The sequence below is a fragment of the Ciconia boyciana genome, chromosome 15, assembly GCF_034638445.1.
Source record: "Ciconia boyciana chromosome 15, ASM3463844v1, whole genome shotgun sequence".
NCBI classification, from domain to species: domain Eukaryota; kingdom Metazoa; phylum Chordata; class Aves; order Ciconiiformes; family Ciconiidae; genus Ciconia; species Ciconia boyciana.
Genome location: NC_132948.1, coordinates 9,701,205 through 9,726,889, shown reverse-complemented (window position 1 = coordinate 9,726,889; position 25,685 = coordinate 9,701,205). Strand labels below are relative to the sequence as shown.

Here is a 25,685-nt window from a genome sequence, read left to right as displayed (position 1 = left end):
AAACTGCAAACTAAAAGTTCTCTGTAAGATCTGGAAACAGCAACAGGCTGGCTTCCATAAATAATACTGGAAGTTAAACAGTGATTTCACAAGGTCCAGGACATAGTATAAATAAGAAAGCAGAAAAATCCAGGAAATCCTTAGTTAACAAATGTTTTGTTTTAAATATTATATGCTCTTCTTGATCTCTGAGAATCATCTTCATAGTAAACACTAAACTGAGGGAAGTAAAAAAAAATTTTTTCTCTGACTTGAGCAAGATATTTTGACATACTGAAAGAATAGTTTGTTCTCAAGCTTTTCAGAGTTAATCCAAAAGCTCGCAGACCTGGCGAAAGGTAAGAAGCCAATGAAATACTCTATTAACAAGAGACCAAGCTCGTGTCAAAAAATCTAAAATGCTGCATGCTGACACCAAACATTACAGCATTTGGCAACTGCAGGAGATTGGATTAGTGCAATATTTTGAATTGAACAATCCCAAAGGATGTTCTAGGTGTGTTGGGCCAAATTTAGGCAGGAGGTAACTGTATCGATTTTACTGGATTTATACCCAGAGGAATTCGGTCCTTTTTGTTGTGGCCAAAATGCAAAGCTCAGGTTTAAATTGAGTAGCTGTACAAAAGTTGTGACTTCTTTTTTAAAGAAATAATTTTAAAAGTCATCCAGTTATTTCAGGTAAGCACAGGTACTGCTTCAGATAATTGACTCTGCTGTTTTCATCTTTCGCTTCTAGAGCAAACTGGGTTGCTGAAAAGTGAAAAGGAGGGAAATGGGAGCAATTTTGAGAAAGTTTTTCCATGGTGTAGACTGATATTTGCTGTTTCTATGTCCTGATTATCCTCAGTCCACCCCATTCTAGATTCAGGACCTGTTTAGGTCACAAGTGTTCCCGTTCTGTCTAAAGCATCATCTCTGTCTGGTATTTATTACATAGTCCACTGGACTGAACGACCTGTGAGCGGGCCAAATGCCAGAGGAAAACATGCGCAGGCTGGAGGCAGCCAAAACCTACTGGACAGTCATTGAGAAGCTATGAGGGTTTTTGTCCTGTTTTGCTTTGTTTATGTTTTTTCGTATCTATGTCGGTTTTGAAAACCACAAACTCTCATCTGGCAAATACATATTTTGATTTTGTACAGGTTTCTATATTCTGTTCAGCCCACTCAGTAGTATATTAACTTTTGTCACATGATTTGTTTTTTTCTCTTACTGTCTCCATGGGAAAAAAGTGTTGGAACTGTAGTCCTTGTTGTATGGTGTTTAGGTTTATTATTTCTACGTTTGCGTTACATGCAAATGAGGAACTGCATCTTGCTTTGGAGGGAAAGGTAGCCATCAGTTCCTGAGCAAGTTCAGAAAACCTGGTGCTTGTATAGAGCTGATGTAAAAAGTGTGGCAGTGGGTAACTGTTCTGTATCAAAGGGAAGGATTTTCCGTATCCTGTCTCAGAGCAGTAGGGAGGCATTTCAGCAGCCATTACAATAATTTCTGTATCTCAGGAGGCTCAGAGTTGCTGTAGCAACCTTTTGCTAGATAGGAATTTGGCTGGTGAAGCCCCACAGGAATCTGCTCCCACTCTCGACTAACCTCTCACATCACCGGTCTCAACTGCCAGGGAGAAACCCCAGCTGTGAATCAGGCAGGGTGAGGGACCTCTTTCCACAGGTTCCTCACAAAATCTTCCCCTAATTACTGGGATCAGATGCTTTTTGGCAATTTTCCATGGAGGCAGAACTTTGCTATGTGTACAGAGTTCTCCGCCTGAACCCAAATTGTAAAAATGGTCATAGTAAATTTTGTGCATACAAACAACCCCTTATTCATGTACTTGCAGATACAGAAACTGAACATGCAAAAGCAGGGAGTGCAGTTTTAGAGACCAGTGTGGGAAGTTTAACTGGGAGGCAGCAGTAGTTCTGGTGACACAAAAGAAGTAATATAAAGTCACTGAGGGGATCAGGCAGATGGGAACAGACTTGAGTAGGAAGGAATACAGACAAGGTCCCCAAAGCCTGTTACTTAGATTTGGACAAAAAATGAAGTGTGAAGTTGGTCAGAGCATGAGGGGATGCATCACTGCTAAACCAGTTCCTTCAGAAGTGTGAAGTAGTTTCTAGAGTAATGAAAGACAGTTTTTTGGCCTTCCAAGCTGCTGTATGGTTGAGAATAATATTTGGGAGACTTTATTTGTAGATAATATGGCCTGATGGTTACAGAGAAAAGACAGTTATTTTGGACTCTTGGCTTTTGTTTCTAATTCTACAGGTGATTGGCATTGTCAAACCACAGGACCCTGTATGTAAAGCCTAGAAAACAATAAGTAATATGATAATTAAAACAACACTTTGACAAAATACATAGTTCAACAAACAACTTAAGCTGCCCCAAATCTGGTACTTCGGCCAAAAGAAGTCATGCTCCCACCTTACACCTTGTTGCTGGTTTCCATCCATGTATCCTCCCTCATTGTATGGGTACAGGCACTGGAAAGTTATCCAGGGAAGAAAAAGTTGATTTTAACCAGGTAGATTCAGCATTCAGCCCTACAAGCAATTTTACCAGTACAGCTGACAGACAGGTCAGTCACACTGTGAACTGAATGCTGAACGAGGCGGTCTGAACTTTTTTTCCCTGCATTACTTTTCAGGTGACCAGCTCTGTGATGTGGCTTGCAATTCTGATGCATGAGCACTGCTGCCAACATGAAGGAGGGATGGCACAGCTGCACAGGGGCAGGGACAGCAGGAGCAGGGAACTGCAGTGCCTTAAACCCAGACTGAGATTTCAGAATGCCAGCTATACCCTCGGTCTTTGAAGGGTTCAGTTAACCAAGCATGCTCAGAGCTTATCTGACAGCTGTCAGATAAGACTGGGTCTTCCAAGGACTGTGTGCTGCCTTCTGTTGTAACTGTTGGAGGAGGAGGAGGAGATGGCATAGCTATTGTTTTCCTTTTATATATTGTTTAGTGATTATTGCTTTGGAATCAGGACATCTAGGGCCAGTTCCTTCCCTGGTTTCCAGTTCCTACTCCCAGGTCTGCTTCTGTAATTCATTAATAGTCTGCTTCAACTAAAATATCAAACAGTCACAAACAGGTACCGAAATCAGTGGTGGTTTGAATTAATATGCCGAGCTAGAGAACTAGGTGGTTTAGGAGCCAGCCCACATTCATTCTTGCCAGCTGTGTTGCAGGGCAGCTGCTTCTGGCAAGCTGACAGCTAAGGAACTTAAATTTAAAATTGTTTGACAAGGATCACCAAAGCTAGCCTTGAAGCACTCTGAGGCTCTTTCTGTACTAGAGATGTACCAGCTTAACAAAATGGATTGTGAGTCTATGAGGTTAAACCAGGTTGAATCCTTAATGCTAATGCAAGATTTAACTCTTGCAGATATTATTTTAACTTGTACAGACAGGTCACTAAATACAGCAAACTGTGAAAAATATAATTAAACAAATTTTGATTTGTGTATGTAATGATCTTCACTGGTTTAAAGCACAGGTAAAGCAGGGTGAATTCCAGAAGAAGACAATCTCTGTGTTGTTTTTTTTTTTAATCAAATACCTTACAGTCTGAAGCATTTTTTAATCATGCAAGGAAGAAAAAAATCTATATCAACTGGTTTCTTAGGCTGCAAACAGATGTTAGGTCTCAGACAGAAAGTGGGCCCATCTATGGTTATAGTCAGCTAAATGTGTCGCTGAGTGGCAGTAAGAAAGGTAAGTGGGCCTTGGAAAGCTGACTGATTTTTGTGCACTAGCAAAGTAACCAAACCTGAATATGGACTGTGCCCTAGTTAGACTTACTCTAACTATTCAAAGCTGTGTGTCATTTCATGCAATCTGGGATATGGCCTGGGCTCTGTTTCGGGGGTATGTGTGTATGTTTTTTACTGTATACTTTTAAAAAGAGCACCCAGTTCTGAGGAATCTATTCCCAGCTAAAGCACACAAGCTCTGGAAAGGTCAGAGAGAGGCATCTCTAGCTTTGGTAAATAAACAAATCTCTTCTCTGTGGCTGGGATGTTGTATTAATAGCAGTAGATTTGGTTTCGCATTGTGGAGCTCCTCCTGTTTCATTGCTATTGAAGATAAGAGAACACAAAATGTTCTGTCACCCTCCCCATGAGAAAACAAGCCAACAGGCAGAGACTATTATGTTTAAAGATATTACGGAGGCAAAGACTTGGAGAACGCGAACACTCAGGTTTATATTCAGTAACTACTGGATACCATAGCTGGCACACCAGGAACTCGAGATTATTTAATGTCTTATATGAAAGAGTTTGCAAGACAAAATCACTGCAGTAGAAATAACCTAAAAATAAGGGTTGAGGCTTAAGCAGGTGCAAGTTGATTTTTCCCTTTTGCGTTTTTCTTAGTGATTCAGTTGCAGCAAAAATTAACAGGTCTTTTCTGCTTCTTAACCTATTCACCAATCTGCTACAATCTGTTTTACTTCAGTTTGCAACCTGGAGTTATTCAGACCTTCATTACAGGATACTAGGATTGGAAAAGTTTCTCCAACCAGGTCCTGAAAGGAAAAGATTTCTTGTGAAAATGCAAAGCCCTTGGCAGTAAGCATATGTAAAATAAATTAACCAAGCTGTACCCTAAAGCTTCTCTACACAAGTTATTTGGGAATAATTAATTCTAAAATTCCACATGTGGAATATCTTCATTTGGAATATGTACTCCTGAGTGTAAGGCAGATTTAACCTATGTTGGTTAGTGGTTAAGAAGCGTGATGGGAAGAAATAAAGAATTTATCCTTAACCAGTTAACATGTATGACACATACAATTGCCTTTACAACACTAGGTGCCTATTACATTAGCTAATACATGCTTAAGACATACCTCTTGTCCTTAGTGGCACCTTCGCTCCAGATCGGGCATCAGTCCAAAAAGGAGACAGTCTTCTCTTCTGCAAATAAGCATCTTCTGTTGGAGAGCAGATTGCTAGATACAAGTAAAAATAAACATGAACCAAATCAGATAATTCTCCTCTCAACAGTTGTTTTCCTTGCCCTTGAAATGTCATCGGCTACAGATTTATTTATTTCCCTGATGCTCAGGTAGAGAATCTGTTCAGATGGGAGTTCTTCCTGCATGCAGAAGGCATTTTGTAAAACTACACCTCTACATAGGATACATAAACAAACCAAATGACTCAACAGAAAAAAAGAGTTACATGCAGTGAGATCTTTTCCTCTAGGGATATTTTTACTGCGAGAAATAAAAATATTGGCAGAAGACAAAGACACTGAAATCACCGAAATTGTTCTTCCCCAGTCTGAGTCTGACCAGTCTGGAATTTAATTTTTGGATATGGTGCCTGATCTGGCCCTACAGTAGCAGTCCACCTTTCTATCTGTCGTGGGAAAAAGGGAGTCTCAGCTGAGGTTAAGATGCTGCTGATATGTAAGTGTTTGTAAGTGAATATCACTTCCCATCTGCTATACTCATTGCATTTTACAAAAAAGGATTAATTATTTCTTCTAGATCAGTATATACGCAAGTTCCTCTAAAAAATCCGTAAGAAATTCTGGGCAGAGACAATGCACTTATTTGACAGCTACCGATGACTCTTTAAGATGATTATAAATGTTCAGAGAAAGTAACAGTCTTTGTAGTTAGGAATAAAAAAAAATGGTAATTATTCTATATTGTAGCTTCCTTACCATTTGAGAACAAACCCAAATTTAATTCTGCCATCACAGGAATTTTGGCTGAGTTAAATGTGAGAAAAGATTTCAATTTTGAGCATGAAATTTCTTTTAACTGTGATTTGTGATACAACATATGCCATAGAAATGAGGAAAAAAACCCTGCAGTTAGTGTGAGGGCCTTCTGATCTTTCTGAAGGATCCTGTGTGCCTCAGTATGTTAGTGCTTGAAAGGATTTAATATAGATGTTTTTGGAAAGGAATGAGTTTTATTTGTACCCGATACCAATAAGGTTTTATTTTTCAAACAGGTTTAATAGTCATCAGAGCTGTGCTGTAAATAAGATATTATAAATAAAATTAAAATTTTTGCACGTAACATTTTTAATTTAATTACATCATAAGCTATTAAAATTGAAATATTTATTTTTACTTTAAGAGATATCATTGTGAAATTTCAAAGCCATATGTAACCCACTACATTTATGTACTGACCACTGGAAAAGTAGCACTGTACTGACAGTAGTACTGACCACTGGAAAAGAATCAGAGTGTATCAATTTGAATTATTCCAAGAATATAATGTTCTTAAAAGGCAATAGACATTAAATACCCAATACATGAGAATAATATGGAAATTCATTCTTTTATAACTTCAGTATTGATCCATTGTTTTGGCTTTCTAAAAATGGATTTGTGTAAAGAATGTCTTTGCAGCTGAACTTTTGTGTAGTGATTTTGGCAGATTGAACCTGATATTGAGAACTTAAATCTATTCGAATGGCACCTAAATTTTCCTGCAAGGTATAATAAAAGGCAGCAAGCAGACCCCCAATTATATAAGCAATAATATAATTGCTGTTCTGCTTGACAAGGTCATAATCTGATTTCTGATTGTATATTAACAGCAACAAATTAAGATGCTTCCAAGATGATGGATATCCAACATCATTATTTTAGTATTCCAGGTGTCTTTTAAAAATTTCTCTTTTCTTTCAAGAATGAAGTCTGTTCTCTGAGTTGCAGCTGGAGAATGAGGGCAGCTCAGGCCACCCCAAATCTCAGGAGATCAATACTGTTAGCAGCTGATGACCTAATTATGGATTATTTGGGTCGGAACTCTTTTCTCCTAGCTAGGTGTGACTTGATTGACTCAAAAGAGGTTAGTTCATTCAGTGCATAGGGGTTATGGCATGAGTGAATCATTCCCCTAATAATTGCCATCCTATTAATCATAAGGAGAGTCTAACATTTCCTATAAGCAGACATTTTGATCTTATAAGACATTTTTAATGCATATCTTAATGATATTGCATGAATTGCTGGCAGTTATGTATGATGTATGTTGTTATTACATTTGTATTAGTTATGTATATTTTTAATAAAGCTCAGGATGAAAGCATTCACTCAGAAAAATACTGTTATGAATGTTTCCTTTGCAACGTCTCTCTCTCAGTTTTGCAAAGGCATATATCGAAAGCAAGCTGTCATAGTGCATAATCATTCATGTGCTCCTACCTTAAACTGCCCGTAAACAAGACACATGATGATGTAGGGTTTATTACATATTTTAAATTTTCATTGCTTAAGAGATTGAAAAATATTGAATTACATAATAACCCATAACTGGATTCCAGTATTTTGGAGTTTTCCACAGTTTCTTGCATAAGCATTTTTATAATCTCCCTATTGTTGTATTTTACCTCATATTAACTATCAGCCTTACAGAACATGTACAATGTGTCTGGGCATTAATGTAGCACTCAATAAAACTCATGAAGTCCTGCCTTACCTCATTGAGCAAGGCTCAATGTAAATGATGGGGTACACTAATTAGGGCAGTCTATTTTCTCTTTGGTTGTTCCAAAATCCTGTTCAGGAAATCGGAAGGGATCTATCCAAGACATTACATCAGGAAAGTGACTTAGGCTGATTTATACCATCGTGTAGGCAGACATCCAGAACTTTATGTTCTAGTTTAACAGATGCATACATTCTGTGAGGGGAGGACAAAGAGTTTATGGAGGGAAAAGCATTCCCTGGAAAATCACAAGCCCAGGTGATCATTCTGCATCTTTGCATTTCGTTTTTTGAGAATCACACAAAGGAGAGGAGCATGGCACCTCTGACAAAGCTAATCTGAAGTTATGAGTATTAATTTCCTGCCTTCCAACACTGATCGCCTGGTAAGCATTTCTTAAATTATAAAATGTTTCTGTCTTGTTTTTTGTTATTTAACTCTGTGATCACTCAACGTCCTGTTAGGGGAGTAGGTTTTGATGGAGGGGAGATTTCACCTTTGCTTATGAGCTCTTTAATAAAACAGTTGTTATTTTTCTGATTTGTCTTCAGACTGTCTTGAGCTGATCGCTGAAGCACATCGAGGACAACAGGAACTGCAGACATAGGTGCAGTTCTGCAAAACATTTTCTTTGGTGGCAAAGGCAGTTCAGGAAGCTCCAGACCCTTGTTCTCTGTGTCCCTGCCCACTTGCTCCCAGCTCCTTGCCTGCTGCTCTCTATCCCTTCAGTTGTGCTTTTTAATTATTTGTGGCTAAAAACTGAGTAACTGAGTTAATAATCGTCTTTCACCAAGAGACTGTGATAAGCCTGACCATGCAGCCCCACAGAGAGTTGTGCCAGCACAACTGAAAAACATTTTCACAATAATTGCAAGCTGGTTTAGACTATCGTACCACAGAGCAGGGCAGTCCCCCCTCTTCTCTCAGGCTACCAGTTGGTTTTTCCTGACTAATCAGTGATGTGTATCACTGTATGCTAGTGTAATCCATCAGTGAATATACTAACGTAGAATTTTTTAAGTCATCTGGGACAGGGTTCTTTTGAATGCAAAGCTGCTGTCTTTCATAGGCTTTCTGTTGGGGCAGTGTGCGGTTTTTTTACAGCTGTTTTGCTCCACAGGCACTTTAAGTAGGAGTGAGTGTGCTCTGCCTGCGACCTGGCTTCTTTCATGTTCTTTAACTGGCCCACTCATCTTAGTGTAGACCCTTCTAGGTTGTTGACAGCACTTAAAATAGTTATTTTTTTTAAATTATGCAAACAGCGTGAGCCTGCATACAGTATCTTACAGATACTGCATTTATGGACATGTGTGTCCACAATGTGTGGCTGCAAACAGGCCTTGAAAAAAGGGTTTCAGATGGGTCAGTTCTCCAAAACTCTTAACATGCAGTCAGTCATACAAGCAGTTTGCTGATGAAGCACGAGGTGGTTGCAACTGGAGGAACATGGGTGTGGGGACTGATTTTTTTTTTACCATTAGTGCAGTAATGGCTATGAAAGAGCAGTCCTATTGGAAAATAAAATCTTTTATGTAGAACATGTTTTCTGATGGCTCTGCTTTGGGCAGATTGGCTGGGATTACTGCTGGCTCTGGGCTAATGGCGGGAGGTGCATGCATGTGTGGAATGCATGTATGTGCAGTTTCTCTTTTGAAACAGCGTTTTGTGAATTTTGGTTTACTGTCTGTGCCTTGTAAAGATAAATTGTACAGAATGTATTAGTATATACCAAGTAATAATTTAAGTTAAAAGCAGAGTTCTCACTACTATTTTACTGGAGGGATTTTGTTTTTGAAGAAGCTTTGGCTTAAGTTCCATACAGTCTATGCAGCACCCTGCAATTTAAGAAGCTCCATCTAATTTTTTTTGGCCTTCTTTTAGATTCCGGGTGCAAATTAGTGCTGGATTTAATCTCCTGGAAACCTACATCCTCATTGTATTCAAGGAGCAACCATAGTACGTGCAGTAAGAGGGCAGGCTTAATCCATGCTTACTTACTGTGTGCTTTATCTCTGGCCAATAATTGCCCCCAACTTAATTAGCTAATGTTGTGTTTAGGTATTCAATATTTATGCAGCAGTGAAACAGTAACATTGCAAACCACTCTATTTGTTGAATGCCCTTTTATAAAAACTGGATGTACCCATATGGATTGTTTCAAACAAAGATAAATTGCACCAGCACTATGTATTTGCAGGTAAAATTGGCTCTGATGCAGCTGCTGTATCAAAGAAAAATTCCCTTATTATGAAACTCCAGTACCCATGCCTTTCCATGGAGAACATAATACTGTAAGCATTGCTGAGCCTGCTGTGAAGAGTTCATCTGATTCTAATGGAACGACACAGTAAAAGGCTGTACATCTTGTAAGTAAGGAGAACATTTCCATCAAAGCTATTTGAGTTGGTTTTATTTTTTTGTATTGACTAAATAACCTTTTTTGGTCTTTTTTTCAAAACATACAAGTTTTCTTTTGAAAATTTTAACTTTGCATAAAAAACTTGTGGCTTTTTTTAAACATGATTCTTCAGTTTTTTTCAAGAAATAATATGAACATTTCATTTTTTTTTTCTGTTGAGACTGAAATTTTTCATGGGGAAAATGGTTTTACTCCCCTGTGGTATATGCTTGTACCAACAAAAGTTCAGGTTTTGTTTAAGGCCAAATTTATCAGACTAAAACAGGAGCTATCACCATTGACTGGGTTATTTATTAACTGAGGTTACCCTAGATTTGTTCTCACATATAAAAGCAAAATTTAGTGCTCCAGTGATAAATCTGCTGCCTTTCTATTTGAGGTCTAATTCCAACCAATTCCATGCCAGTACACTGAGGAGCAGACCAGACAAGCAGAAGCAGCAGCTTTGACCACAGCTGCCTGGAGCAATAAACCAGAAGCACAAACTCTCTCGTCGCTTACCATGTTCTAAGCCAGCCAGCTTTTCTCCTGTAGTGCTTTCACATTCATGCATCTTTACATTTTTTGAAGACAACATTGAATAATATTCAAAATCTCTTCATTTCCTCTAGATGTTTAAGAAAAAATAGAATTTCCTGTTATTTCTGTGCTAGCTTATATAATTAATGTGTTTCAGCTACAGCACAAAGTAGACACTTGCAAAAAACTGAACATGTACACAGAATAGGCACGCAAATAAAAAGTTGCCCCAGAGTGCTGTATACCGGTTTATAACTCAGAGACCTAATCTTTGTTTGCATGCATGCATGCACATGCACACACACAGTGTTTCTATTTAGGACTGCTTCTCCTGATATTTATCTCTCTGGGATTATAAAAAGATCTCAAGGTAAGAGAAAATCTCACATTTAGTTTTGTTGACTCCATTAGCTCAATGAAGGTAGTTGTGATGCTTTTTATGTTTGAAACTCCTTGTTACAATTTAATTAAAAACTCCTTCAGGAAACGGCTTTACGTTTGTCTGTATCACATTTGTTCCTCTGTACCTGTTATGACCTTTCCGTTACACATTTCAACGAATTAGCACATTGGAAATGTACCGACATTTTACTTCTGAATTACTTTTTAGGGAGCGGCAGGGGTCAGATGAGGATACTCAGAGCTAGGACACTGACTACTGCACTGGGAAATTTTGTGACGTTTGCTATATCACTCCTCTGTGTTCAAATAAACCAAACCTCAGGCTAGGATGAGCATTCGGGGGTCTGAACAACCACGCTCAGGACAAGACCCAAGAGAGATCAGGTTGGGAATCCTGAGCATGCCCTGAGACCACAGCCCAGAGACAAGGACTAGATTCCTAGTTTTGCTTCTGTTTCGTTCCATACTGTGGTTTGTTCATCTAGAAAATAATATAAATAGCAGCAACTTCTTTATCTGGCTATACGGTCAACAGACTTTACTAAGAGTTGTTTGTAAATTATTTTAAGATTCTGTGATGAAAGTTGCTATACCAAATAGTTTATTTTAACCTGATTTGTGCATATGCTAATGTAGTCATGCTTACGTACATATAGGTTCACAGGATCAGAGCTGCTTCTCTTAAGCTGTCCACAAATATTTTACATGACAATGCCATAAAATCAGGGAACTGGATATTCTAGAGTTAGAATCTGAGCCATCAGTCATAGTAAGTATAGAATAGAGCTATAAAAATATGCATTGACACTAAGTGTGATCAAATGAATATAAACAATATATTCCCGAGTAGTATATTTACATCTGCATTTGCATATACCACTTGTATTTGATCACTAGGTAACACCAGACAACATTGTTATTGAGGAGAGTAAATATCATACAGGGTAAATGACAAGAATACTGTACTCTGTCAATTCTGGTTTTATTCACAGCAGTGAAACTGCATTATCATTGCAACAAACTAATTCCATTTTGTTATGGAGTGCAGTATGCCTATAATGGAGAGTAATACAAATGAATTAAAATATATTGATTATATAGAAAATTAAGGGCAAACTATTTGAAACATTTTAAGTGATTAGATGTATAAAATTTTACAGATACAACTGCACAGCTGGCAAACCGAAGTCAGAAGAAAACAATCACCTCAGCCTAGATGTACAGAGAACCTGGCTCATAACCTTGGCTTTTAAACTTGAAGCTTGACAAACAATATTTCTCCTGTGATCTGGACAGGTGGCAGTCCCATCATAGAGCATTCGCCAGCATTACCACTCTCCTCATTTAGACTTTACATCAAGTCTGTGTGAGCTCTGGCTTGAAATCAGATTCTTCGTGTCTATAAGCAAAGACAAAGGCTAACGCTTATTTATTAACACGAGTTCTAAAGAAGCAAAGGTGTTACATAAAGGACCACTGTTCATTTAGATTACACAATATTTTTAAGGGCCATGTGATACATTGGAGGACTATTTGTATGTACATTTGAAAGTAACTGTTATTACCTAAAATAATTCCTACCCTAAACAGACCGGCACTGCTAAGAAGGTACAGAAAAACAATTCTGCAACAGCATAAAATAAAACTGTCCTGTTTGTGGGTACACTAAAGGATTAAAGAGTATAATTTTACTCTCTTAGACCAAATGAAGTCCTAAATTGGAAAAGCAGCTCCATCCAAGGTCGCCTCTGTTGTTTCCAAAAATATCTCGAAACAAACGCAAGAAGGGCACTTTGTTGGGTGTTATCTAGACATATATAGTTTCAATCAAATTCTTCAAGAAGTGTCAGAATAAAAGTCGAACATTTGTTTGACACTGCCAAGTCACTAGCAAGTGAATCCCTTCAAAGGTTGAAAATAACTTTGATAACAGAATTAAGAATTATGGGATGTTTCCTTTACACTTAAAGAAAAAGCCACATTAATTTGGGATGGAATTGTAAACACTTTTTAGACATTTCATAAAAGGATTGTATAATTCTTTCCACTACACGGGGTGAAGTGTTACAAGGTTGTGTTAATGATCCCAGGAAAATATTTATAGTGCTTTTTCCAGTATATGAGTTCTCTCTTTCCCTCTCGTCATATTTTACGATCAGCCTTCACTTCATTCAATTAAATCAACAAGCAGAAAAGAACCTTCAATGTATATAGATTTTAAAGTGATGCATTTCACATACAAATGGTTGAAGTACAGTGTAGTAAATAAAAAATACAAAAGGAATAGCAAGCACAACAGTAACAACCCACTATGCAGTATGCCACACTCCACCTCCTTGTTAGAAGAATTCAGATTGCTTTCTAGTTATTAGCTGTGGGAGATATTTTCCTAAGGACACTTAATTTTGAGATGATGTTGTCATTGCCCATAAAATAATAAATGCCCAATTTTCATGACTGTTCTCTGAACATTAACTAGCTCTCTCACTGTTTCCTAGCTCACTCATGCAGATACCTGAGCAGTCTAATCAGCCTACATAAAATGAAAATGAAGTCGAGAAATCCTTTAGGATGAAAGATGCAACACGAATGTAAAATATTAGTGGAACAGGTTGTCTGTGGGTGACTTTCAATGTTCTGATACAGTTCTGTTGTCTTTTTAATATGCTGTAAAAACATGGCAAGCTTTAAAGCACAGAATAAGGGAGTTGGGTACAATGTTTTATAAATACTTTAAAAAATTCAAAGTTTTTGAATGCTGCAGTCCACAGAATGCAGTCTTGGAGCAATACATAATTTAAATAGCAGTTGATAAGCAAAATACATCATTTTCATGTGATTTTTTAATTTTCAATTTTTAGAATCCCAAATTAATCAGCCCTTTTTGCTTTGGTAATTCTTCACTAATGGCTCTGAGATTTCTGTGATAACTGCAAAGAAACGCCTAAACACCAGTTTACTCACCAGAAAATGCTGCAGTAGTGTAAACCAAGTACATTGCTGAATTATTCATATTTTATAACCTTAGAGGTTCAACTGCTATTTAAAAAACAGTAATACAGTAAAAAAAGAAGGCATTAAAAACCTACAAATTTTAATTGCAGAAAATCTTAAGAATGTTGTGGGGGTTTTTTCAGTATGAACCACTTGTAAAATTCATAAAAAAGAAACTGTGCGATTAATTCCTTCATTATTTCCCTTACATGGTTATTATTTGTACATGATGTATGCCTTTATGGTTTTGTTGTTACTGCTCCCTAAGTGCCAGGCATGTTTTCTATTCCATTCCAGGGAAAAGAAGTAGGGAGAGAGAAAGGAATTTGTCTTTGAAAACTGGTAAGATCCCATTTTCCATACTCCTATCAACTGCATTTTTTCTGGTATTAGCAAAATGTGCAGGATTTGGCTTTATCCTATTTCAAGAGTAGACCTAATTAAGTGCTTATTGTATAAATGAGTGGTTTTAAAACTTGAGCAGTTGCAATAAAATTTAGAAGCTTAAAAGTGACACGTTATTCTGTAATGACAGACTGAACTGAAACAGTATAATAGACATTGGCTTGGGTAGAGCCATTTGCAGGAAAAGAGCTCTAGTTCTTGGCATTCAGCAAACGCTGGTTGTGTGTATCCTAATTTGCAAAACCATACTTTTTTCAAAACTATGAGGAATGGAAATGCAAAAAAAGGTAAAAATATACTTTTTTAAAAAAATAATAAAAATAAGTAATGCCTTTAAATACAAGGTAATGCCTCAAGTTGTATTTTAATGATAAACACTATAAATACTCTGGCAATAGATTTGTGCAAGACAGCCTCTCATAGATGTCGAATGAAAATCAAACCATATTACAAAGGACTTGTGTATTTTGATTACTTGCGCTGAGAAAAATATCCACAAACATTTAATTTTTGTTATAAATTAGACCGTGTCTAATGCAACATTGATTTGTGTTGGATGAAAGTCGTTACTTTAGATAATTCCAGTTCTTTTTTATTCTCTGTGTCTTATAAATGTGATGCTGGCCCTTTAATTCCTGCTTGTTCTGTCAGGAGGAAGAATACCGAGCTAAATCCAGCAGACCTTATTTTGGCAAAACTCCCACTGAAGTCAGTGAGGGTTTTGTGAAAGTAAGGACTGCATGGTTTGTCTCACAGTTCCTGCTGATTATTTGGAATATGTTTGCTCCCCCCCTCAAACAGCAGAGCTCCTCATCGAGTTTGACATCACCACGGTGCAGTAGCTTACAGCGGTTTTTTGTCTCTAAACTGGAATAATGAAAATCAGTGTAATGCAATTGTGAAAAATACCCTTTTTACCCAATGACCTTGGAATAAAACGGATTGCCTTGGGAGTTTGGACACTGCTACTGTGGAACTAGCGCTACAGAAACAGAGACACCGAGAATTTGGAGAACCCATTTTAAATTCATACTGAGAATTTAAAGAACTCTTTAAACAAGCTGGAAATAGGTCAAATTCTGATTGTTAAAAAACAGCTACCCAATTGGGTGTTGCCCAGACAGGTGGTACCTTGTGATAAAATTGTTGATTCGTGTAGTACTTCCTCACTGGAACACTGGCAAGTCCATGAAAATTTCAATTCTGTTTCCATTACAGACTGCAGCAGAGAAAGGCAGCTGAAGAGTTAACAGCGTTCCTTCAGCAGGAAACCTGCTGCTACAAATGATAACACAGGGCACACGTTCAGATTGAGTTCTTTGTTTTTTTCACTTAAGTCTGGGTCAATACAGGGCCAACAAGAGAAACCAGATCTGCAAGCATCAGCACTCTCCTCATCCACAGACAAGATGACGGAGTAACAGCTTCCCACACTCCACCGTGTCAACGTGTCATGACCTTTCTCCCAAGGGGACACCTTTTGGGTGACAGCACTTCAGTCTCCATAGTCTTTCAGTCATACATCTGTCTGCCTTCATGTGGAAGCTGGCTCCAGGCTTGCCAAACACTGCCAGAGTGGAGATTTAGGAATTGGAGTGATACTGCCAAATCGCTCTGCATAGATCGCTCGCTGAGGGCAGCCACCAGGTAGTTAGCAGTGAGCTTTCAGTCGCTGCTATCTGGGCCAGACATGAAATAGCGATCTAAGGAGAAGCAGCTCTGCACTTCATTTCCAGTGCCTGAACCAGCAAGTCACTTGGCAAACAGATTTTATATTGCTGATCGGGGACTGTACTATCCAGGCTTATTAATCAGAACATCTTCATTGTGAGGACATTTTCTAGGCACTGAACCGTTATTAAATACTTCTGCTGTGTTGTGTTTTATAACAGTGAGCAGCATCATACTGTAGGAAAGTCTTATCAGGAAAGCTCTGGAAATCAGTATATTTAAACATCATAAATACAATAGCAGGGCCAAACTTTTATGATTGCGGGCATATGATTTCATTAGTAGTAATAGCCCTGTGAGTAAAGATATACAAATAAGTATTCCTAGATGTAGGTTACTTGAAGTCTAAGAACATTTCTTTTATTTATTATAGTTCAAATGGAAGTAAAATGGTACCGCTAATATAAACAAAACAATCTGACATCCAGATGGTAAAATGGCTGGTCATACAACTCGGTAGATGTACTGTTTTCTCATGCCTATTTCTGATGCCTGTAACTATTTCATGTCTTAGGTCCATGTGGAACTTGCCTGTAGCTCTAAGGACAGCTGAAGTCAACGTGACTAAATAATGCAAAACTGCAGAACACTGTAGCAGTTGTATAGCTGGAATACTTCCTCAACCAGTTCTGGGTAAAGATAAGGAGACGTTTTGAAACAAAGCTGCTGCTCATAAGCGACTGCTCGGATCAGTGTTCCAACTGGAAAAAATTTGGTAAGTGCCAAGGCCCCAAATTTAACTACGCACATTTTTTATTTATTTGGACCTTCACAAGGAAAAGGCAGGTATTTTTCCATATGGTATGTTTAATCTTATTAGTTAACCAGCTAGGCTATTAATAATAACAAAGTTAAAAAATTAGAAATAAGCTTTTTGTTGCAAGTTAGGAAGTAAAGATATAACTGTGAAATTCAAAGATTTTTGAATGCTCCTTTCAAACCATGAACTAGGTGGAAAAGCCAGTGAACAGAATCCATTAAAGTTGCATTTATTAAATGTCCACTTAGATAAAAAGCTAAAAATAGCGTTTGAGTTTTTCCAATTTTCTTTTCATAACAGTTATGATTTTCTGCTTCATCTCAGAAAGTCATTTTGCTGCTGCTGTAGTGTATAATCTGTGTGCCCTTTCTTGGTGCAGTACAAATGACAGAACACTAATCAGATCAGAACAACAATCACGTCATCTTTGAGTAACTACCAATAAACTGTTTTTACAAGGAAGAAAGATGAACTATTTTTAGGGTAACTCTGAACAGAAAACCAGAAAATGATTATACTCAATCTCACTCTACATCATTGCTATGAATTTCAAAAGCATTGCTTTTTCCTGGCCAGCAGGCTAATCTGTGTAATACATCTTTGCATAAATGGTCTAGTCAAATAGGGTTTTTAGGGTTTTGTTAAAAGTTTTGACTTGAAGTGTATAAAAATCCCCTTTCTCCCTGCCCCTTCTGGTGACTCTGAACCATAGGCTGATTCCAAGTAACCTAAATGCCCATTTTTGGTGATTATCCTATGTTTCCAGCACATCTCACATCTAGTTGTCTGTGTTATTTTACTATTGCTGGCAAGTATTCAGCAAAACCCTCCTTTAGGAGTCCAGCTATATGACTACCGTAACTTTCTTCAGGCCAACAGGCCCTACAGTGCAATGCAGGTGACGTATGGTAATAATGGTCAGGGCTAGCAGGGAGAAAATGTATAGGTGTCTCTGGAGAGGGCTGCACCCACACCATATAGTGTGCATATGCCCTCTTCCTGAGCTTCTCCCTTCCCAATTGATATAGTCTCCCTTCAGTGCCTTACTAAAGCCCGTTCTCCTGCCGTGTAGAGTAATCCACTCATGGAAGCAGTGGGTGGTGGCAATGCTGCACATTCTCCCCACCCCGGCCAACTCTACCTGTGCCTGTGACCTACACGACAGCCTGCCTTCCACACTCGCCGAAAATGTGCGTAGGGGAAAAAGTGCTGCTTCTCCTTGCCCTGGGAAAGATTAGTGTGCAGCTGTTGAGAAAGACTATCTTCAGCTATTCAGCAGTGTGGGAGGGCTTACATGAGGATGTCCTGGGAATCTATGGATGAGAGACCCACTCCTTACACATACACTGCAGTTTTGAACCCTTTGGGGGGCATCAGAAATAAATTTCATTAAATGACCCATTCAAACTGCTTTTGCCTGTGGCCCAGCAAGCTACTTGTCACTAACAATTTATCTTCTTTCACCTAAGAAATGTAAAAAAGAGAATACCATACAGTCAAAATGTAGTAGTCAGATTTTATTTTAGTTCTGTTAACAAATATATTTAATGCAAAGGCAAACTAGGAACTATATAATTACCATACTCTCTCTTGATATAGAAAACAGCAGAACATCTCATAGTTAGGTACCAGAGAAAGCGAAATTATTTTTTATGTCCTGAAAAGACATTTTACTTCAGGCAGGAAAGACTAAAAAAACCCACCTATCTAGATATTCAATAAGCCAAGAGACTAAAGAAGAATAGCAGGAGTTCTGGTCCCGCAGACTTATCTCTCTGCTTCTGATCTTTGATTGTGGCTAAGAGGCACTCATCCGAAATGATGAAGAGTGAGGGACAGTGTCAAGCCTCACCTACGTTCCTCTTACCCTGGGTCAGCTGTGGGTCTCATGATGCAATTTTAAGGGCAGTGACAGTTGCCTGTAGCTCACAGGTCAAAGCCAGAGTACAAGGCAGCCTTGCCTGTCTACCTGTTTTGCATACCCTAACTTATGCAAGAGCCACTGTGCCATATTTACATCCATCAATAACCCTCCATCCCTGGATGGACCCTCTTTGGGTAGTGTAATCACTTTGGAGCCACGTTGCACAGACAAACCAGCACAAAATGGCCTCAATGGAGAAAGCCTTTACTGTTTACACTTTCACATGGGCAACTCAGAAAAAATAGAAAGAAAAAAATACATTTGTGAAAAACAACAACAAAAGATAATGGAAAAAGCTCAGAATCCAAGTAATTGTTCTCAGAACCTACTCCTGACGCTGTAGCAGTGAACTGTCTCCTGGAAGCACAGTTTAATTCAGTCGTGCAAGGAAAGTATGACTAGGAGTGTGCAGGCAAGGTCTGTGCGGCTCAGAGCAAAAATGGCTCCATTCTTGCCAGTCACACTAGATGAATAAAGACAATAGGGAAGGAGAGGGCCAAGCCAGGAGGGCCACAATTATACACTATTGACTCCTAGGCCTTGCAAAAATGTAACCTTAGCGATACAGAATAAGGAGCAGAGCAATTACGTAAGTTTTCTGTGACCCTGGAGAAGGATTTATTTTCCTTTGATCTCTCTGCAGATGCATGCCATTCCCAGCCTCATAAACCAAAGATTTACGACGAGGTTCACCCTAGTGCAGCTCTCATAACAGATCTTCCTAACCACGTTAGGTTGTCACTTCACTTCAACAATGGAGGAAAAGCTTTGTAGAGTGGTTAGTTGCTCTCTTTGTTTATCCACCAAAACCAAATAATGTACAACAAATTTATGTAGAAATGATGAAAGCAACAATATTTAGTAAGAGGTTACCTTTAGGAAGCCAACACACTGTCTTCCTACTTTATGTTGCTATCGAGAAGGAAGAATTCATAACACAAGCCTATCTTTACCTCCTTCCTGAATGACTTGACCAACGGCTGTTTGATTTTGTTGTTTCAGAAAACATTCTCTCTTACATTCCATTAACTGCTGAAAATTCTGCCACATTTTAATTTGCTTCATATTTGGCCCGTGACTTTCCCGTACAACTTTCTGCTTCTCTCGTAATTTCTGTCAAAAATACAAAAGTATTAGATTTTTTGAACAGTTCTACACCACAAAAATTGCTCACATAGGCAGCTTGGAATGACAAAGATTTTTATATGCTACTGAAATATTATTTTGTTCAAGTTGATAACACTCCTTGCAAGTGATAAATGCATTAACACCTGGGACTCAGATATCTGCTTTGTACGGATTGCCAAATATTTCAATGTTTTAAAACTGCCTAAATAATAGTCTTATCTATTTGAGAAGTTATGCTAAAATTCTGAGTTCGTTTCCATACAGAGCTCTTGCAGTATCAAGTTGCAAGCTGCAATGGATGCATACCATGATATTATAAACATGAAATTAATGTTTTACAATGAAACCCGCTACTGATTATTAATAGTGGCAGCCCAAACCTGTAGAAATCGCTCACAGACTCACTCATAAAAAGGAAACTAATAAAAGAAACATGTTTAGTGTGAACTGGTAAGCCTAACCTCGTCCATGCTGATCTGAGCTTCATACGAGATTAAAAATGGACAACTGCTTTTGTTTAACACTGCTGCGCTGATGATCCCCTGGCCTTTAATAACAGTGATGAGGCTGACAGGCTCAAAATTTATTGTCTTCAACAGGTTGCTTTATATACAACATAAAATTTGAGCTGGCAGAGTTTGTTATGCCCGTGTTTCAGTTTCTTATCCAAATGGTTTTCAGGGAATGTGCTGTCACATTAATCTGTTTGACTATCTTTTACACGCGGCTCATGCTATACTCTGCAGGAAATCAAGCCCTGAAGAGAGAGCGTGATCTCTTTTCAGGGTATTAGTTACCAATGCCAGCAGTAATGGAATTTTCTTTGTAGGCTGCAATCTGCTTTTTATAAAAGACTGACCACAGCCTTTGGTAATAAGCCCCACAAAAATATGAACTGTACGATGTTTTTACCAGGTAAAAACCTCATTCTTACCTTGCCAAGGTTTTCTTGTTCAAGGATCATTCGTGTATACTGTTCTCTAAAGGAAATATAAAATAATTTGATTACGATTTTATTTGGTTCTATGTAACAGGACAGAATAATGATGCAAACATGGAAAATAATGAAAGTATGGGGAGGTTCGTAAATGAGGTAGAAGAGGAAGCATGAAGAAACCTTTTTGTTATTGGACAACATATCCCTTGACATCAAGGGTCAGATCTCTGATTTTCTCAGTTGTGCAGTTGGGAAAAGTGATACAGGATAAGATCTCTTACATTTTTGAAGCAGGCATGATTACCACTCCTTCCAGCTTGAAGGCAAGAGCAAGATCATTTAGATAAGATATACTTGATCCCTTTCTAATAATGTATTTATCCTGGTGATACTCTTTGGTTGGCCAGTGGCCTCATTTGTACAAGCATCAGAGTTTACAAATCCACAGCCCTGAATTGCTGTGAATGTAGCGTTAGAATGAGTGGGAAAATACAGGAATGAAGGGGAATAGTATTTCACCCCAGGTTTGACAAATCCAATGACTGCAATGGAACTGCTGTGTGTTCCTCACTTTCAGAAAACAGCCGTCACATTTAGGTGCCTAAATATAGGCTTAGAAGCATAACTGTTGACACTCATTATTAAAAATCTTGGCTGTACACCTTTGTCTGTAACAAGTGGCTGGATCACTTTCTGACATATGCAAACTTGATACATGAAGCCTGACAATATAATATGCAAACCATAACAGCAGGATTCAGATACATTACTATGTACTTATTTTAAAATTTACTGAAATGTGACAATAAAAAAACCTCTTCACTGATTCACTTGAAAAAAAAAAATCAATTATTATATTTCGTGTGTAACAGGTACACTTACAGGTTGAGAGTTTGCTAGTGGAATACAAAATAGGGCTCCTTTGAAGAACTTTCCAAATTGCTCAGGTTAGAAGACCTTTGCATAGAGAAATCCTAATTTCCAGAAAGAAGTATCAGCCCTCATGATACCAGAGTGTGAAGGTTTGCTAGAGCATGGTGAGCAGCCGTGTAGACCCACGGCATGGCGTTTCTTCTATTCCTTCCACTTCTACTAAGTGCTCCAGGCTTTTGACTGGAGCACTTGCGGCCCCGGCCACCTGGTCCTGCCTGCTATACTCCCTGCAGAATGGACGTGCAAGGAACAAAGCTGGATCAGTCTATGATCTCTCACTCTTGGCCAATTCTAGCCAGAACAAATGAGAGCCGCCTTCAGGCTGCTCCAAGTGCTGTGCTGCACAGCTGATCCCTAGCAATCCTCACCAAATCAAAGAGATGGAAAGCCACACTGAATCTTCACACACATTTGGCCTCAAGAACATAATTTTTTTTTTTTAAGTAGAGTTTTCAAAGTAATCATCAGAAGATTAGATGTCTTTCCTAGTAAGTTTTTCTTTACTATTTATGATGATGACTGGAAAGAATGCAACTTAATAACTTCATTAAAAAACCCACAACTTTCCATTTTTAGAGAAGAAAATTAACTTTTCACATTCCTAAGAAGTGACTCCACGGAACAGAGAGTTTATATGCAATAAGGAGGGTCGGAATTAAGACATATTTTGTTCAATATGTTGTTAGGAAAGTGCTGTTCTATTTATAGATCATTTTTACTCCGTTTACATTCCAGTGCCTGCTGAAAAATACATTCACATTCTAAAAGGATGTCTAGAAAAAAATTTTATTGTCTCATTTTATATTTTGCTAAGATCTCTATATTGTACTTTGTTGTAATTCATTTAAACACGACGGGTCTGCGACCTCTTACAGAAGGTCAAAAATGTGTATAGTCACTGCGAGAGGGATAATTTCCCTAGCTTCTGTGCCCACAGTTAGCAAGTGAAACAGGGACAGTGGAGAGAGTGGTAATGCTGCGTTCACATTCTCCTCACCATACCTGGAATTACATAGTTGGACTCATGCTTAATTCCAGCATTTGGCTTTGATGGCTTGTCTGTGTGAATACTCACACTGTGGATGTTCATTTCACAAGTGTTTCAGCCGGAGCATTTTTTGCTTAGCATCTGTGAATAAAGTGAGACCCTCCCCTTCCCCGCGAGGCCATAAAAGGACAGTGCCTGCTGTTTGACCCGCATTTCCTCTCAGCTGCTTGGCTGAGCTGTCTTGCCTTTCATACTAATGAATATTCACATCATCACTAAGATTTTTCTCACAGCCACTTCTCTTTTTGTCCTTCTGCTTAATTTTGCTGTTTCATTGTCTTTCATTAGACAAATCTTTTATTTCCTACAGCCTTCCATTATTTTGTGAGATGGAATACGAGACTTCTTAGCCTCCACTCACATTCTCTCTTCTCGTCCTTTTCTTCTCCCACCCTAACATTAGTAGTTTTGATTCTTTTCTTACTCTCTATTTTTCCAACATTGTTTGCTACATAGTGTTTAAATATTTTCATGCCTCAGATCCTTGCAGAAGGTCTCTGTGATGGATATTAGTCTAAGCCCTTCATTTCCTAGTGACATCTGCCTCATGTTCTAGAGCCGCAGCTCCACTGATACCAGTGCAACATGCATCGGGACAGCTTCTGGTTCATGCAGGATCTGACAGAGGAAGAAGACCTCACCTCTCACTGTCTCCTGAGGGAATCCCTGGAGTTTTCTCACTCAGTTTGACACATCGCTATCCCTGTCAGTGGCCCCATTCCAGAGCCCATAAAATCTTAGTGGGCAACTACTGCCTTTTTTCACTCCACAATGAGTGAATAAATTGGCTCTGGTGATACTGAATGACATTTGATTACGTATACTACCAACTAACGGTGCTTCCCTCATTGCCACCACTACAACAGAGAGGTCCAGAAATTATTCAGAAAGGTAGAGAGTCCTAAGAGGACAGATATCTTGGGAAATTAATTTATTCTTCCATCTCCTTTGAGAAGTGACAGACAACTACTGTTTCTCTTTTCCCGTTGTGATGTCAGCATGTTGGATGGTCTGAAGCTTTCAAATGGAATGTAGTATGATTATTAATTACCTAATTAAGCAGTTCTATCTTTGCTTTGCCACTCAGCCAGGTTTTTAAATTGTTTTGTGAATGGGACAATACTTTGAAGCATTTTGGCACATTGTACAGAAGACTGTACGTGAACCACAGCTCTGACACAACAGATTACAGAGATCTCAAGCAACAATCTGTCCTGTCTCTGAGCTACAAATGCAGAAATCTAAGAAAAAGCCTCACATCAAGGAACTATATTGCTGTGGCTTTTTAAAGCCTAAGCAATAAAGCAAACTGTAGGAATGCCGATTGATGCAGACTGGGAGATGGAGACGTACGAGGCAGAGCTAATGCCCCCTCTGCTCTGAACTAAAAATTGTGTACTCTATGCTAGAGATTGCTTGGTACAGTAATGACTATGCCTTCAAGGAGACCCAGTCCTACTTTCAAAACATCAGAGTGTTTTTCACTCATTCCATTCATTAAAAAACTAAACAAAAAGACCCTTGATCAAACCCAGCAAACATGAATTTTAAAACTACTGTTTTGATAAATATTTTCATGACTGAGAAATACTGTGGTGCAAAAGCCAAAGACCACCAAAGACCAACTAGTGACAACAATTTAAGCTTGTTTATTTTGTTGACAGCTAGGATCTAAGGAAATTTTTTGGGGTCAAAGACAAAACTAGCTGGAAAATGGAATTTCTATTTCATGCATTTTGAAAAAGTAATTTTGAAAAAGTAATTATGAAGAATAAAAAACAGAATAAAATGTTGACACTTTTACCAAATGAAAGTTCTAAATGTTTTATTTTGGATTTTCCTGATGTTTCATTTTGATGGGGCTGAACCAGCTTGTTGACTTTATTGCCTGCATTTTCTTTCAACTTTTATATTGTATTAAAAGATTGAACATATACAAAATGTTAAACTGGATACTTTTACAAAAATATTTAGTATGCCGTAAAGTGCAAAAAAATCTATATGACATGGTAACGTTTAGACTTCTTAGCACAGATAGTTAATCCAAAATATCTTTCTCAGAATGACATTTCAATCTTTGGCAGGACTGCATCATTCAAAATGGAAAACTACACAAAAAAAATCATCAGCTCAATTCATAACCTTTTCTGCTTCTCTCCCTACCAGGCAAAGGCAAGGCATCCTGAAAAAACTCACGGGATGAAGCAACTGTCTTATACTGGAGTAAATTAAATTGGGTGTAAAGATGAAGGTTAGTGTGATGGTGCAGAACAGCATTCGTTCTACCTCCAGTAAGAACTGCAAAGAGGAGCAAAACAAAATCCACTTAGGATGACTATGTGCAGTCCTCCATTCCTGTACCAGAGGTAGTGACAGCTATTATACCTGAAAGAAGAGTAGAAGATTTGCAAGAAATGGCCAGAATCTGAGGGCAGCATATGGCTGCTCTCTGCGAGGTGGTAGACCTTCTACTCCTGCACACTGGAGTCTCAGGGGGAAACCTGGCAGAGGCATTATGTCTGGTAGAGCCACACTTCCTGCAGGACCTAGCTGAAGCACAGCTTCTCTGAGCTTGTGCCAACAGGGGCTGCAAGTTAAAACCGCTATCTGGGGCCTATAATCTCCAGCAGGAAGGGAAAATCTTTCGGTATGTCTGAGAGAACTCGTACATTTACAGCAGTATATACTGGAATTCAAGATGCTTATTTTTAGATTATTATAGTGTTTCTAAATTTATCAGGTGAACTCCTCCAGTTCAAATGCCAGTGAGAAAATTCCTAACTTCAGCCGCAGTTTATGAATATCCTCAAGTTAACACAGGAAACACATTAATATACTTACCGAATTGCCTTTCGTCTCTCCTGTGGGTCTGGGGAGACGTAGGCCTTCATTTCTTCTTTAGCACGCTGCAGCTGTATTTCTAGATTCTATAAAGAAATACATAATTTTAAAAAATACATGTATTATAATTTCTATTTCATTTCACAATGAACAATTTCATCCCTCTTGTGATCT

The 25,685-nt window shown here is 38.4% G+C and overlaps 1 protein-coding gene and 1 long non-coding RNA gene across 6 annotated transcripts in view; one reads left to right on the top strand and one right to left on the bottom strand.

Annotated features, from left to right (window-relative positions):
• LOC140659845 (uncharacterized) overlaps positions 1-25,683 on the top strand; it is a 40,660-nt gene extending 14,977 nt beyond the window's left edge. The window contains exons 5-9 of one of the 3 annotated variants that reach the window (XR_012045243.1): positions 9,668-9,836; positions 14,102-14,146; positions 15,428-15,856; positions 16,455-16,655; positions 24,837-25,683. This is a non-coding gene — a long non-coding RNA (uncharacterized lncRNA). Of the gene's footprint in view, positions 1-9,667; positions 9,837-14,101; positions 14,147-15,427; positions 15,857-16,454; positions 16,823-24,836 lie in introns of those variants that run through there. The other 2 variants (XR_012045242.1, XR_012045244.1) reach the window with 2 other exon arrangements.
• The window catches only part of IFT81 (intraflagellar transport 81), a 43,631-nt gene continuing 36,148 nt past the window's right edge, over positions 18,203-25,685 (bottom strand). For all 3 annotated transcript variants that reach the window (XM_072879985.1, XM_072879984.1, XM_072879986.1), the window contains 3 exons: positions 25,512-25,597; positions 20,687-20,732; positions 18,203-19,737 (listed from right to left, as the gene is read on the bottom strand). In XM_072879985.1, coding sequence (XP_072736086.1) covers positions 19,555-19,737; positions 20,687-20,732; positions 25,512-25,597 — 315 coding nt within the window. In that variant the 3' untranslated portion in view covers positions 18,203-19,554. The remainder of the gene's footprint in view (positions 19,738-20,686; positions 20,733-25,511; positions 25,598-25,685) is intronic.